Source organism: Neltuma alba, unplaced genomic scaffold (genome assembly GCF_004799145.2).
Source record: "Neltuma alba isolate B1F8T4 unplaced genomic scaffold, ASM479914v2 tig00013499_pilon, whole genome shotgun sequence".
Classification (NCBI taxonomy): domain Eukaryota; kingdom Viridiplantae; phylum Streptophyta; class Magnoliopsida; order Fabales; family Fabaceae; genus Neltuma; species Neltuma alba.
Genome location: NW_021637725.1, coordinates 85,878 through 101,421, shown reverse-complemented (window position 1 = coordinate 101,421; position 15,544 = coordinate 85,878). Strand labels below are relative to the sequence as shown.

The 15,544-nt window shown below is 33.6% G+C and overlaps 1 protein-coding gene and 1 pseudogene across 1 annotated transcript; one reads left to right on the top strand and one right to left on the bottom strand.

Annotated features, from left to right (window-relative positions):
- Positions 1-5,604: 5,604 nt before the first annotated feature.
- On the bottom strand, positions 5,605-6,363 carry LOC114737825 (U-box domain-containing protein 29-like; annotated as a pseudogene).
- A 4,908-nt stretch (positions 6,364-11,271) lies between these two features.
- LOC114737831 (probable 1-deoxy-D-xylulose-5-phosphate synthase, chloroplastic) lies at positions 11,272-15,463 on the top strand. The gene is made up of 10 exons (XM_028925816.1): positions 11,272-11,612; positions 11,790-11,918; positions 12,031-12,195; positions 12,281-12,431; positions 12,877-13,148; positions 13,244-13,517; positions 13,806-14,113; positions 14,220-14,501; positions 14,592-14,876; positions 15,020-15,463. Exons 1-10 carry the CDS (start codon positions 11,508-11,510, stop codon positions 15,167-15,169), a joined length of 2,121 nt encoding a protein of 706 aa, XP_028781649.1. The 5' UTR covers positions 11,272-11,507; the 3' UTR covers positions 15,170-15,463.
- The last annotated feature ends 81 nt before the right edge of the window (positions 15,464-15,544 follow it).

The following is a 15,544-nucleotide window of genomic DNA, read 5'->3' as shown; positions in this document are numbered from 1 at the left end:
CGCTACGCAAAAGTTAATATATATATATATATATATATATAAATCTGTGTGTGTGTAAAACGTATCCACCACAATCCTGGAAAAATAAGCTTAAATTACCCAGAGCTTGTTATAATAGTTGGGACTTGGGCCCAGAAGAAGACATTGTCAAAAGTTTAAACCACATAAATAAAAAGGAAATTACAAATAAAGATCTTCTAATATATAAAATTACGATTTCAAATAGTAAATAAGGACCCGATCTTACTTTTCCAAATACGAAATCATGGTAAAATATCTGAAATACCCTTCAGCCAAATGACAAATTGATTATGAGAAATGACAAGTTTACTTTAGTGAATGACAATTTCAATAGACCAAATTACAACTTGGCTAAGGGTATGCTAAATGACGAGTTGACTAAATGACAAATTCACTTTAGCGAATAACAATTTCAGTAGACCAAATAACAAGTTGGCTGAGAGGTATTTCAGACATTTCACTCATATTTCATATTTGTAAAAGTGAGACCAGGTCCTTATTTGCTATTTTCCAAATTCAGGATCCTAAGTCATAATTTTACATATTGGAGGTCTTTATTTGTAATTTCCCTAAATAAAATTAATTTGGATCTAACACTTGACTTTATTGATTGATCTCATGTATGGTGCTTATTTTTCTAATACTTTCAACTTTTAATATCCTAATCTTATTCATAATACATCTATTTTCCTAAACTATAAATAAGATCATGATATTAAATATAACTGGAAGATAAAATCAAAGAGTAATGGCCTGATGGGTGCGGGTGCACCAGGAAAACAACATCAATGTGCTAGTATGCTAGATACGCCATAAATAAAATTATGATACTCAATGTTACTAAAAAATAATAATAGGGTGTTGAATGTTGGTCTTAAACATAATTGAGTCATCATGATATGATATTTGAATCTTATTAATACGATATAGTAGTTATAAATTTTTGGGAAAATGACAGATAAAGAAGCTCCAAAATGTGAAATGCCAATTTGGGAAGCTAAGGAAATGTAATTACCCATAGGGAAGTCCTTCCCAAATTGGGATTTTGGAAATTCAGTGAAATGACAAAAATGCCCTTTGTTCTTCTTTTTTTTTAAAAAAAAACCCAGCCCCTCACCGGTGGCCGGCGACCACCGCCGGCGACTGGCCTCCGGCGGCCGCCGACCGCCTCCGGCCACCGGCGCCGGCCACCGGTGTGGTGGCTGCCGATGAAGGATTTTTGTGACAAGATTTTTTTTTTTTGGGAATAGGATAATATTGGTTCAAAGTGGCGGGGGTGGGATTTGATCCCACAACCCCTTGGCCACTTGGACCAACAAAAGGATGGCCATTGGGCCATCAAAGATTTCCTAACCTTATAATGCAAACAAAAATATAAGTTAACTTTTTTACTGTGACTCCAGCTTGTGACAACAATTTATCTGAGGATGACAAGTCTTAATTGAGAAATAACAAGTTTAAATTTGATATTAACAAAGCAACTTTTCCTAATTTATTTAAAAATGACACGTCTTTGTTGAAAAATAACAACAATTTATTCGGTATTTCTTGTTATGTATAAGGAAAAGTTGCTTTGTTAATATCAAATTTAGACTTGTCATTTTCCAGTAAAGAGGTGTTTTTTCAAATAAATTATGGTCATTTTTAATTAACGTAGATGCTATTTCTTGTTATGTATAAGAAAAAGTTGCCTTGTTAATATCAATTTTAGACTTGTCATTTTATAGTAAAGACGTGTCATTTTTAAATAAATTATGATCATTTTTAATTAATGCACATGCTGCTATGTTATGTATAAGGAAAAGTTGCTTTGTTAATATCAAATTTAGACTTGTTATTTCTCAATTAAGACTTGTCATCCTCAGATAAATTGTTGTCACGAGCTGGAGTTACAGTAAAAGAGTTAACTTATATTTTTGTTTGCATTATAAAGTTAAGAAATCTTTGATGGCCCAATAGCCATCCTTTTGTTGGTCCAAGTGGCCAAGGGGTTGTGGGATCAAATCCCACCCCCGCCACTTTGAACCAATATTATCCTATTCCCAAAAAAAAAAAATCTTGTCACAAAAATCCTTCACCGGCAGCCACCACACCGGTGGCCGGCGCCGGTCGGCGGCCGCCGGAGGCCAGTCGCCGGCGGTGGTCGCCGGTCGCCGGCCACCGGTGAGGGGCTGGGTTTTTTTTTTTAAAAAAAAGAACAAAGGGCATTTTTGTCATTTCACTGAATTTCCAAAATCCCAATTTGGGAAGAACTTCCCTATGGGTAATTACATTTCCTTAGCTTCCCAAATTGGCATTTCACATTTTGGAGCTTTTTTATCTGTCATTTTCCCTAAATTTTTTTACTAGTATCATTATTTGCTTATATACAGTTATTTGATATTTGGCAATATTATGTTAAACGTGAATATTGTCGGTCAAATTAGAAGTATTGTTACTTGAGTGATATATATATATATATATATATATATAAATATAATATTATCTCTGATCCTTAATATAAGAACTTGTTTGACTTTTATTTTGATTCTAAATATAAAATCCCAATCCACTTTGCTTCTCATACTCATCTTTTTTTTCTTCAACATAGTCTTTATAATAACAATAGTTCTAAGTAATACACTTGATTAGTAAGGATATTTTTGTAAAAACAACACATATTTATTATAAATAAATAATTTAATTAGTTTTCTTAAACTATTCAAATTAATTAACCAGCTCTTATATTAATATTAATGATGAAAAATAGTACTCCTCCGGTTCTTAATATAAGACCCATTTAACTAATTTGATTAGATTAAAGAAATTAGGTAAATTAGTTAATCATAAGAAAAGTGACACATTTTTCTTAAAACACCATAATCATTTTTCTTAATACCTCCTTCTCCCTCTTCTACTTGATTATGGTTGAGGGAGTATCTATAGGGGTAATTTAGAGAAAATTGATAAATATGAGAAATGGGTCTTATATTTAGAACCAAAACTAATTCAAGAATTAGGTCCTATATTAAGGACCGGATGAGTACTTTATATATTGAGAGGGTAGGCGGAGTTTGTTTTGTAAGGCGTGCATGTATCATTTGAGGCGTGGAATAGGAAAGAACGTTATCTTGGTGACTCATGTGGGGATGCAGGACAGATTCTGAAATCAAATCCACCTCTCAATCTCTCCTATTTTAATCATTACATAGCTGTATATGCATACACTCTCACTCATTCATCTTCAGCCTTCGCTTATAAGAAATAAATGTATAATCCCCCCAAGTACTTCCTTCAACTAATAAGGAGTTGTACAAGTTCAATCGGAGATTTTAAGATCCAGCTTTGAGAATGCAACAGCATTAAATACTGGGGCTTGGGGTTGGTGCAGAAGATATGTAATGAATAACTTGATTAATATTTTTGAACCTGTTCATGATATATTAGCAAACCAGCAGCCTAAATTTTGAAGTTTAATTATCAATTCATGTGTAAGTTAAAATAAAGACAAAATGAACTTTTTGGATTGATATATCTCATGTATTATTGAGCAGGACACAAATTTGGCCCTGATATTGATTAGACGTGGAACTTAAAAAGTTTCGTATCACGGAGCAATGAACACATCTTTTTTGGGCTGGGAGAATTACAGTGAGATTTTATATAAAAAAAATTATAAAATAAGTCTTAGAAGTTGTTATTCCCCGCTCTAAAACTTGTTATTATAGACTGCTCGAGTTGTTATTGGACTTTTTAGTAATTATTTCTCTTGCATGGGACTTGATTGTAATTCTCTGTTCTTTATTTTATTTAATTGTTTCCACCTTAATTTGTAAACATGAAATTGATTTTGAAAGAGAAATAATTAGATAGGGCCTGTTAATTAATGGAAAAATTACAATAAGATCCTATTAAAAAAATTAATTATAAAACAAGTATTAAAAACTGTTATTTTTTTATTATTAAACTTGTCATTATAGACTATTTAAATTATTATTGAGACTTTTTAATAATTATTTTTTAAACCTCATTGTAATTCTCCTTTAATTAATTTTTTGATATGGCATGACTTTGGCCAATAATGTCCACTTGGTGCTGAGCTGGTTTTTTTAGCCTGTTATTTTTTGATTCTTTGCATTATTTTCCTATGGAAAATCTTCGTCATCACAGTGTATTATGTCTACACACACATGTTGTGTTAGGACTGATTACTACTCATACGTGACAAATCAATACTCAAATTTTTATTTAAAAAAATTGTATATATTTAATACTCAACAGTACTTTAATTAAATTTGACTTCGATAAGAATATTGAAATATCGAACCGTAGCCCAAAACTGAAATGATTTCTAAAATCTATAATACTCTTTTCAATCTTTAATATAAGACCTTATTTAACTTTTATTTTGATCCTAAATATAAGACCTTAATCCACTTTATCTCTCATATTTATACATTTTTTCCTAATGTAGTCCTTCTAATAATGATAGTTTTAACCAATATACTTGATTAGCAAGGATATTTTAGGAAAGACAACATCTATTTATTACAAATAACTAACTTAACTTATTTTCTTAATCTCTTCAAATTAGTCAACTAGTTTTTATAATTAGAATCGGAGGTAGTAATAGACATGTTTTTTGGTGCACCTCTTTCAAAACATGGCCACTGTTCTTGATCAGATTCAAAACACTTATACTAGCTCCGGTCCTAATTATAAGAGCTAGTTAACTAATTAGAGGAGATTAAAGAAATAAGTTAAGTTAGTTATTTGTAATAAATATGTTTTTTTTAAATATCATTGATAATCAAGTATATTGGCTAGAACTATCATTATTAGAAAGACTACCTTGAGAAAAAATATATAAATATAAGAGATAAAATAGATTGGGGTCTTATATTTAGAACCAAAATAAAAGTTAAATGAGATCTTATATTAAGAACCGGAAGTAGTAATATATAATAATAAAAATAATATAAAACCCCGACAGCAACATACGTTGAAATTAGACAATGGTCATATCGGCGCCGGTGGATTGGAGTTTTTGTTGGTTCCCTGGGAATTTTATTTCCATATTCAATTTTAATTTTTTTATGTTTTTTTTATTTTGCTGATCTGATCTCGTCTTGCAAAATCAACACGGCATAGAGTCAAATTTGTTATTCCTGTAGTTTGAAAACTAAGTATGTGGGATATGTAACACGCCCGTCCCATACTAGATAGGAAATTTTTTCATAAAAAGAATTTTGCAAGCATGAACACACATTATATGGTAAAATGGATTTTGGCAAGAAAAATTGAATATAATTTAGGGAAAACTATGTTCTAAGTCCTTATAGTTTCAGTCAAATTTGGTCAAGGTCCCTATAATTTATTTCTTAGGACATGGATCCTTATAGTTTTAGTCAAACTTGGTCAAAGTCCTTCTATTAATTAATATAAATTGACAATGTTAAAAATGATTATGCGGCAAATGGTTTAATGAGTTGGCAATTTTTTTATGATGACTGGGCATGAAAAAAAAGAAGAGAAAAAAAAAGGTGCCAGCTCACGATTTTGAGGAATGCCCACTGCCTACAAATAATCTTCTTCTTGCGTTCTTCATCTTGCCTTCCTTCTAGATTTGAGCAATTCAGACATTAGACCTTCCTTTTCGGTGATCATGACTTTGGATTCGACATCCACCGTGATGAACTTCAGAATCCTCGCTGATCTTATTTTCGCGCCAGCGCTGCCTTGTTGCAGAAGAAGGAGCAGAGAGACTAAGCAATTGTCATGGTTCAATTTCTTCAACTACTTAGTTTACCCTAAAAATAAAAATTCTTCAATTGTGCTCACGATCTTCAATTTTATCTAGAATTGTATCCAAAGCAATAATGACTCTCTCGAGCATTTCAACAATGCCATTAGCACTATAGAGTAAATCAATGAGTAAAGGTACGAATCCGTCTAATATCGCGAGGAACTCACGATTCTCTTCAGATTCTTCTGCAAAATATACAATTCTTGTTAAGGAATTGAGACAATCCTCACCTTGGCCATCCAAGTATTTCATAGAGTTGACAGCCTGATTTTGGGGGGGCTGTTCTGATGGCCAAAGAATCGACCGATTCGATTTGATTGCTTACTAAGTCAGACAAGATCTGGATCAGCCTCTGTACAGTTAGGAACAAATTCTTTGGTTTGCAAAACCTGCATGGTGGCCAGGCAGGTGTTGTTGCCGTTGTCAAGCCAGAGTTGGATGCTGTAACGGTCGTAGGTAACACTAGTGTAGAGACTCACTAGAGATTTCATGATATTGAGGGATATAGGACACCGGAAGAAGCTCAGAATCGTGATGTATAGATAGTCCCTAACCATGGTGATTGTCATTTGGTCTCCGGGAAAGCGAGAGAAGGCAACGAAAGCAAAGAGAGAAAAAGAGAGAGGTAGTAAGTGGAGAGGAGAAGATTCGAAGTTCTGCTCACACAAAAGCTGTTGAGACAATGTTTTGAACAGAAAAAGATGAAACACGATTAACAGAAGAGCACCGACACATACCCCTAGCAGCAACAGATGATCAATGGCGGCCCATGGTGACAGGAAGTGGAGGAGAAGGAATAGCGACTAGAGAGTGAATGAAACCCATGATGACTGCGGAACATGGTAGAACAAGAAGGAACAAGGCTACAAAAATGGCCCTGTTTTGGACCCTCATCATGGAATGGTCCGCTTCAACTAGGCACAGGCATCCTATTTTGATGATCGATCTAAAAGACTGGAACTTAGACCTCGAAGGAAAGATGAAGAACACAAGAAGAAAAGCATTAGTAGGCGGTGGGCATTCTCCAGAATCGTGAGCTGGCACCATTTGTTTTTCTTTCCTTTTTTAGATGTCTAGTCATCATAAAAAATTGCCAGCTCATTAAACCGCTTGCCACATAATCAGTTTTAACGCTGTCAAGTTATATCAGCTAACAGTAGGATTTTGACTAAGTTTGACTGAAAGTCTGAAACTATAAGAACCAATATCCTAAAAAATAAATTACAGGGACCCTGACCAAATTTGACTGAAACTATAAGGACTTAGAACATAGTTTTCCCTATACATTTATTAGAAATATAAGTCTCATGCCATTAATGCAGTGGATTAAGAAAATAAATGAGAGGAGGATTTTTTTTTTGGGGCACAAAGAGAGGGATATTTTTGTACAAGAGGAATGGGGATTACTAGTAGAAATGACCAGGGTCATTAAACATGTTTAAAAACAGAATTGGACTGGGCCCAAACCAAAAATGGATATGAGGACCCAAGCAACTTCATGGTTCTGTATTCTCCCTTTTTTTTTTTTTTCCCCCTTCCTCGCCAGCAAAATAGGGCTATCCAACATGGACAATGAGCCGGTTAGAGAACACTGCAACATGATTTAGATTTGCTATTCTCATAACAAAACAGAGAAACAAAAGCTGATGAAAGGGATTTCTTATTCTTCTTATTATGGCAAATCAAGATTCAAATTTCTATTGAGAGAGATCCACATTTAGTGCATAATATTACCTTTAACAGAAAAATACATGTGACTAAAAAAAACAGAGAGAGAGAGAGTTCTCTTGCATATCTTCACTTATATTGCTGGTTATAGTTTTTTTTTTTTAATGCACTTCCTTTCATATATCCATAAAAAAATTTGAAAGAAAAATCAGAAAATTATGTTTTGCAGACATTAGATTTTTTTGTTCCAAACACAATAGAAAAACTATTTCCCTCGTCTTGTTTGTTTGATTAAAGAAATATTCCATGTACCACCGGCTTTGCATTTCAAAATACAATGAATCATATTTCACACACACACACACATCTTAATCAATGTTTATTATTGTGATGTTGCAAAGGAAATAGTTTGAAATGTGGCGGCAACCTACACCTCATTTCAGGTCAACCAAATTGACCACAAATGATGGCCCAAATTATGGCCACAAATTAAAGTGGTACACATCACAAAACCATTCATAGAAATGTGAATATTTCCACTACACTTCCAGACATAAATTCAACAACATTAAAAATTTGCTCCGAATTCTCGTGGTCAGCATTAAGGTCCTTTTGAAAAGTCTATAGTTTGAAGGGATTAGTCACTATTACTGACAATAAATACCCTGAGCTCAAAAAAAAAAACAGTTTCTCTGAATTTTAAATATAAAACTTCAATTTTCCTCCAAACTCTTTGTACCAAATACACATATTAATGAGGTCTTCATCAATAGACTAACTTTCTATGCCAATAATTAAGAAAAGAATAAAACTTAGGTTAAACTGCTTATAAGTTATAACTATTAGATTAAGTTTTCTAATCACACTTGTTATTTTATTATTGCTAGTTATTAAAAAACTTATGTGTACTTATAAATATACGTACGAGCTTGGCGTAATGGATATAAACAACCTAATCTAAGTTTTATCCATTAAAAAGAATATTTTAGAGAAATTAACACATATATTTTTAAATAACTAATTTAACTAATTTTTTAAAAAATCTCTAACACATAATTTAAATCAACTTTCAATAACGCACATAATGTTATACTTTTTTTTATCAAATTTATCTGAACTACAAATTTTATCCAATAATTTTTTTTAAAAAAAAGTTGTTTCCAGGCATGGGTAAAAGAGAAGGAATTTGTTAGATTCAACTCTATCAAATTTACATGAACATGAATTCAAATTTGTAGTGATTTTTTATTTTTCCCAATTTGCACTGTAGAGAAGCTATTTTACAAAACAAAAAATAAGCTTTGACCCTTGAGAAGACAGAAAGAAAGAAAGCACAAATGCCGACCAGTCTTATCCTCAATACATGGCATCGTTGTAGAGGCTGTCATAAAGGAAGCGAGGAAGCGTGGCCACTGGCCACTAGCTAGCCACGGTTGTCAGTGGGGTGATGACGTCATAACAATGCGTGTTTATTTTCCCGTATTTTTTTATCAGCTATTACTATAAAAACTAATTAACTAATTTAAATAAATTAAAAAATTTAATTTAATTAGTTATTTATAATAAATATGTATTGTATTTTTAAAAATATTTGTACTAGTTAAGTATATTGACTATAACTATTATTATTACAAAACTTATTTTTAAAAAATGAATAAATACGGAAAAAAATAGATTGAGATTTTATATTTAGAATTAAAATAAAAGCCAAACTAGTTTTTATATTAAAGATATAAGATAGTATCAATATTTATGAAGTGTTTGAGTGAAAATCAAATCATAATTTTAAAAATAAATATGCAAGAAAAAGTAAAACTACTTGGGAAAAAAACACCTTCAGAAACATATCACTGATTAATTCAATTTTAAAAGACGTCGAATTGTGCTATTCAACCTAAATATTATTCTCATTTATATTTGTTTACATTAAAAAAATAATATAGTCACTATGAGAATATAGAACTGTACCTTCAAAAAAGGTTTTAAAAATGGCCAAAAAATCAAGAGGTGTTAGTCGTACTTTATTCCCCTCTCCGAATCTAATACATCAACGAAGGAGAGGGAAGCATTCTTTTTATTTAGAATGAAAACTGTGTGGAGGCTAAAAGAAAGGTTAGCATGAGAACTTAATCCTAATGCTACCCCTAGTTATAGCTTACTCTATAACTATAAAAGCCCATTTCAAACCTTTTTTTTTTTTTTTTAAATTGCTTTGATCACTCGCCATCACTTTTTCCTTTCTCTTTGACTAACTTTTAGGACCAAACAAACAAACAGTCAGTCAATCAATTATATTATAATAATACTTTTCTGGTTCTTAATATAAGACTTAATTATAAAGTTGATTTTGATCTTAAATATAAAATCTATTTCTTATATCTATCAATTTTTCTCAAATCAGCCCTATTAATACTCCATCAATCATAATCAAATATGAAAGAGAAGATATAATGAAGATGATTAAGTTATTTTAGAAAAAACATGTAATATTTATTATAGTTAACTAATTTATCTAATTTTTTTAATCTAATTAAATTAGTTAAATATGTCTTATATGAAAAACAGGAGGAGTGCTACACTTGACTAGTTAAATTTTATCATAATAGACTGTGAAAACTGTACATTGACTGAATAGACTTCTCGTAGCCAATTAGTAGAATATTATATTCTGGATATAAACTTAACTTATTTGTGGGGCTCTTAAAGAAAGCTATGCGACCAATATACTTTATATGGTTAAAATCAATGAGTGTTGATCTTAGTGAAAGGAATCATAATTATTTACATACGAGGCTTTCAAGTCGGGCACCTATGAGTGTATAAAATATCTTTAGAAGTTTCCTTTATTGGGAATTTTGAGCCGTAATGTTTGAAGCTAATTCTATAACGTTGGAAATAGGTTATCACATTTTGTTACCAAGATAATCATATGCTTAAATTTGTGGTCATATTTACTAACTCTATTAACTACTTCCTTAAGTTGTTATTGTACGGGTCTCAGTATGTTTCATAATATATTATTCCGATCTTAAATATAAAATTCTTATATACACTAATTACTAATTTTTAGGATTAGAGGAGTAATGTGTTTCGTGTAAATTACTAATTTTTTCCACCTACTATTTTTAATTAAATATAAACTTAGTTTAATTAACTAAACTCTTCTAAGTTCTAACTAATGATTTTTATTGAGGGTAATTTTAAAATTTTATAAAATATAAAATTTTTTAACTGAATTTATTAGTTTATGTAAAATTGTTATTGGGCGCTTAAAATAAATAATAAATAAAATAATATTTATGTAAGAATAGTAAATTAAACTAAAACTCCCAATACTAATTATTGAAGTTCTAAATAAAAATAAATACAAGATATTTGTTTACTATATTTTAATTACTATCATTATTAATGGAAATTGTGTTATCAACGTTAATATACAAAATACTTCAGATAGAATGTCAAATTTATAGCTAGTGAAAGTATCCATCCATAAATTATATATAATGAAATCTTTTTCCATACTTAATTATTTTTGAATAATCATATAATATTTAATTACGAAATAAATAGAAATTTTATATAATTTAAACATCTTTTGAAAAAAATCAATGAAAGTGCCTATTCCCACATTTATCTGTGAATCTATCCAGAAGTGATATCGTGTGACGTGGTCCAATGGCTGAACGCCTTCCCCTCAAACAACGATACATTCATTGTAGCATATCGTCCCCGGCTCTGTTACCAAATACGGGCCATGGCCCCACCACGCAAATGCTCCTCCTCCTCCTCCTCCTCTCCCTCTCCACTCCTGCGTACTTATTTATTCAGCTCTCTTCCTCGCCATTCATTTTCCATTCTCGCTTTCTAACTTTCTTCCATTTTCCCTAACCACCTCTCTTTCTTTTCTGTTTCTGTTCTTTAAGTGCGGTTTCTACTCTGTTTTCTCTTCCGCGTTGGTCTCGTTTCTGCCTTTGATTCTGTTTTTGTCATCTCCAAGAGCTCGCTAGGTGTGCCTGTTCTGCTGATTTTTGTCATGGCTCTCTCTACATTCTCATTTCCTCAAAGATCGTTTCTAGGATCGACTCACCCTCAATGCGGAGCAGATCTGTTCTCGAAATCCTTACACCGGCACATCCAGGTTTGTTGCTGTCTATGTTTAATCTCTTGCAAAGTTCATTACAAGTGAAGTCACTCATCAGTACACGAATGAAGGAATAAGAGTTGGAATTTTGGCCGGTTTCTTTCTCACTTCGATTTCTGTTTTAGAGTTGGTATTTGAAAGAAATGGGTTCTTGTCTTGATTCTTTATGTATAGGTCAGGAAAAGGCCAGCTCGGGTTTATGCATCGCTATCAGACAGAGAAGAGTATGCTTCCCAGAGACCACCAACTCCACTACTGGACACCATAAACTATCCAATCCACATGAAAAATCTCTCTACCAAGGTACGTCAATAATAAAATGAAAGAGTACAGGAGTACTATATGACAAATAAATTCTTTACAAGAAAAATAAAGACTATGTTTCTTTCAAATTCTGATCTCAGTATTGATGCAGGAGCTAAAACAACTTGCTGATGAGCTACGTTCTGATGTTATTTTCAACGTTTCCAAAACTGGGGGCCATCTGGGTTCAAGCCTTGGTGTTGTGGAGCTCACTGTTGCTCTCCACTATGTCTTCAATGCTCCAAGAGACAAAATCTTGTGGGATGTTGGTCATCAGGTTGGGTTTGATATAGTTTGGTTGCTTTTCTTGGTGATAATGATGGCCTTCGTCCTGAACAGGATGATTTTTGTAAATTTTGCAGTCTTACCCGCATAAGATCCTCACTGGTAGGAGGGATAAGATGCACACGATGAGACAGACAGACGGATTATCTGGGTTTACTAAACGTTCTGAGAGTGAATATGATTGCTTTGGCACTGGTCACAGCTCAACTACCATATCAGCAGGACTAGGTAGTTTTCTCTCTGCTGTGAATTTGGGAGCTTTATTTGTTTATTTATTTTTGGTCATAAGTTGAAGATTCGTTAACTCAAACGATATACTTGTTTTGGAATCAGAAGTCTTATGGGCTCTATTCTTCCAATTTATAGCATGTTTATATCAATTAAAAGTAGTACTTATCATAAGGGTTATGGAATTAAACCTATTCCAAGTTTCCCGAAACATTTGTAAATTGTAAATGCTGCCATACCTTTGTAATTATCTAGAGGAGTGAAAATGTTTGATTCTGCGATTCAGTTCAATTCACTCATGTCTAGGTGTCTTCTGGATACAACAAGCAATTACTGGTATAGGTCCAGAAATTGAAATTATGAATTTTAATTAATCATCAATTTTGCTGTAATTTCTCTATCTCTTTTGTGGTTTGGCTTCATTGAATTCTCATGAATCAATCAGGAATGGCTGTTGGGAGGGACTTGAAGGGAGGGAAAAATAATGTGGTTGCCGTAATAGGTGATGGTGCCATGACAGCAGGGCAAGCCTATGAAGCCATGAACAATGCTGGATATCTCGATTCTGATATGATTGTTATTCTGAATGATAACAAACAAGTCTCTCTACCAACTGCTACTCTTGATGGTCCTACACCTCCAGTTGGGGCTTTAAGTAGTGCTCTCAGTAGGTTGCAGTCAAACAGGCCTCTGAGAGAATTGAGAGAGGTTGCCAAGGTGAGTATTTGATTTAGAGTTTGGGTATAATGATGGGCAAACACTTATTTAAAGTTTAATCAAAACTAATTCTGCACAAAATGAGATTATTGCAGGGAGTCACCAAACAAATTGGTGGCCCTATGCATGAGTTGGCTGCAAAAGTTGATGAGTATGCTCGGGGTATGATCAGTGGTTCTGGATCAACACTGTTTGAAGAGCTTGGACTCTACTATATTGGTCCTGTTGATGGTCATAATATAGATGATCTTGTTGCCATTCTCAAAGAAGTTAAAAGTACCAAAACAAGTGGTCCTGTACTGATCCACGTGGTCACCGAGAAAGGCCGTGGATACCCATACGCAGAAAAGGCAGATGACAAATACCATGGTAAAAAGTGGCCTCACAAATTTCTTCAGAGTTTCGTTACATCAAGTGATTGAATAAATCTATCATGCAATGATCATTTAGCCATTTGAGTGCACCAAATATCTTACTCCTAGACGTTGCATCTGTAAAAACTGCACCTGTTGCATAATTACTGCCCACACTATGAGAAGCATTTAAAAAAACGAAATAAATGGGTACCACAGTTATCTCATGGCATATATACTTTTAATTATTGGCTTACTAAATATATCACCGATGTCTGACTTGGTTTGATTTTAATTTTTGCAGGAGTTGCTAAGTTTGATCCGGCTACTGGTAGGCAATTCAAAGCTAAGGCTAGCACCCAGCCTTACACAACATACTTTGCGGAGGCTTTGATTGCAGAAGCAGAAGCTGACAAGAACATTGTTGCGATCCACGCTGCAATGGGAGGTGGAACTGGCATGAATCTCTTCCTTCGCCGTTTCCCAACAAGGTGCTTTGATGTGGGGATTGCAGAACAGCATGCTGTTACTTTTGCTGCAGGATTGGCTTGTGAAGGCCTCAAGCCTTTCTGTGCAATTTACTCATCATTCATGCAAAGGGCTTATGACCAGGTAGGATTACAAATTGTCAATTTCTTTTCTTTCTATAACTCCATCGCCTTCACCAATTCATGTGAATTACCTATCACTAAATGGAAATTTGTGTTCCATTCCATAGGTGGTCCATGATGTGGATTTGCAGAAACTGCCGGTAAGATTTGCAATGGACAGAGCTGGACTAGTTGGAGCAGATGGTCCAACACATTGTGGTGCTTTTGATGTAACTTTCATGGCCTGCCTCCCTAATATGGTGGTGATGGCCCCTTCTGATGAAGCTGAGCTTTTCCACATGGTTGCCACTGCTGCTGCTATTAATGATCGACCTAGTTGCTTCCGATACCCAAGGGGAAATGGCGTTGGTGTTGAATTACCACCAGGGAACAAAGGCATTCCTTTGGAGGCAAGTTAGAATGATGTCTTTATTTGATAACATTTTATAAGGAACAACTATGCAAATCAACTTAGTGTTTATGTGCTGATACATTGGCAGATTGGAAAAGGAAGGATACTGATTGAAGGGGAAAGAGTGGCCCTCCTCGGGTATGGAACTGCTGTTCAGAACTGTTTAGCTGCAGCTTCCTTGGTGGAATGCCATGGCTTGCGAGTAACAGTTGCAGATGCACGATTCTGCAAACCATTGGATCACTCACTTATTCGCAGACTAGCGAAATCACATGAGGTTTTGATCACTGTAGAAGAAGGGTCAATTGGTGGATTTGGGTCTCATGTTGTTCAGTTCATGGCCCTTGATGGCCTCCTTGACGGGAAATTAAAGGTAACTAAAAAATCTGCTCTAGTTAACCCAGAAAGCTTGCATTTCTATTTTGCTGTTGAATTTTGACATCTTCCAAAGTTTCTGTGAAGAACTCTTTTTCACTAAATGATGAAAACTTAACATGCATTGTGATATTTATGCAGTGGAGGCCAATGGTTCTTCCTGATCAGTATATAGATCACGGATCACCATCTGACCAATTGGCATTAGCTGGTCTTACATCATCTCACATAGCAGCAACAATATTCAATATACTTGGACAGAAAAGAGAGGCGCTGGAGGTCATGACATAGAAGAAAATACAGAAAAGGGGGCCCATTTTTTCTTTTTAAATGATTTTAGTTCTCACTCCCCCACAGTGTAAAAAGCTCAGTAATACCATCTTGTAAAAAACAGAAGTAATGGTAACATGTGACTTGTGCAAATTGAAAATGGAGATTGTCAATGGCAATACCAGTACATACAGATATCAATATCAAAAGTTTATTTTCATTTGTGTATTTTTCTATCTCGTATTTAACCCCTAAGTTTTGTAATTAGAACTCAGGTGTATGAAAATTCAGTATCCATCAGCATTATCCTCAAAAGTGAACACTGTCTGATTTTCCCATTAAATGCATTGGCCTATCTATCATTTTTTAATGATAGCGTCTATTATGGGGGAAAAA

Bases quoted from the DNA above. Each gene is read 5' to 3' on its own strand.
- LOC114737831 (XM_028925816.1), top strand. From the start codon at position 11,508: ATGGCTCTCTCTACATTCTCATTTCCTCAAAGATCGTTTCTAGGATCG. The intron at 11,919-12,030 runs GTACGTCAATAA...GTATTGATGCAG, and splicing joins TGAAAAATCTCTCTACCAAG to GAGCTAAAACAACTTGCTGA. The intron at 12,432-12,876 runs GTAGTTTTCTCT...TGAATCAATCAG, and splicing joins TACCATATCAGCAGGACTAG to GAATGGCTGTTGGGAGGGAC.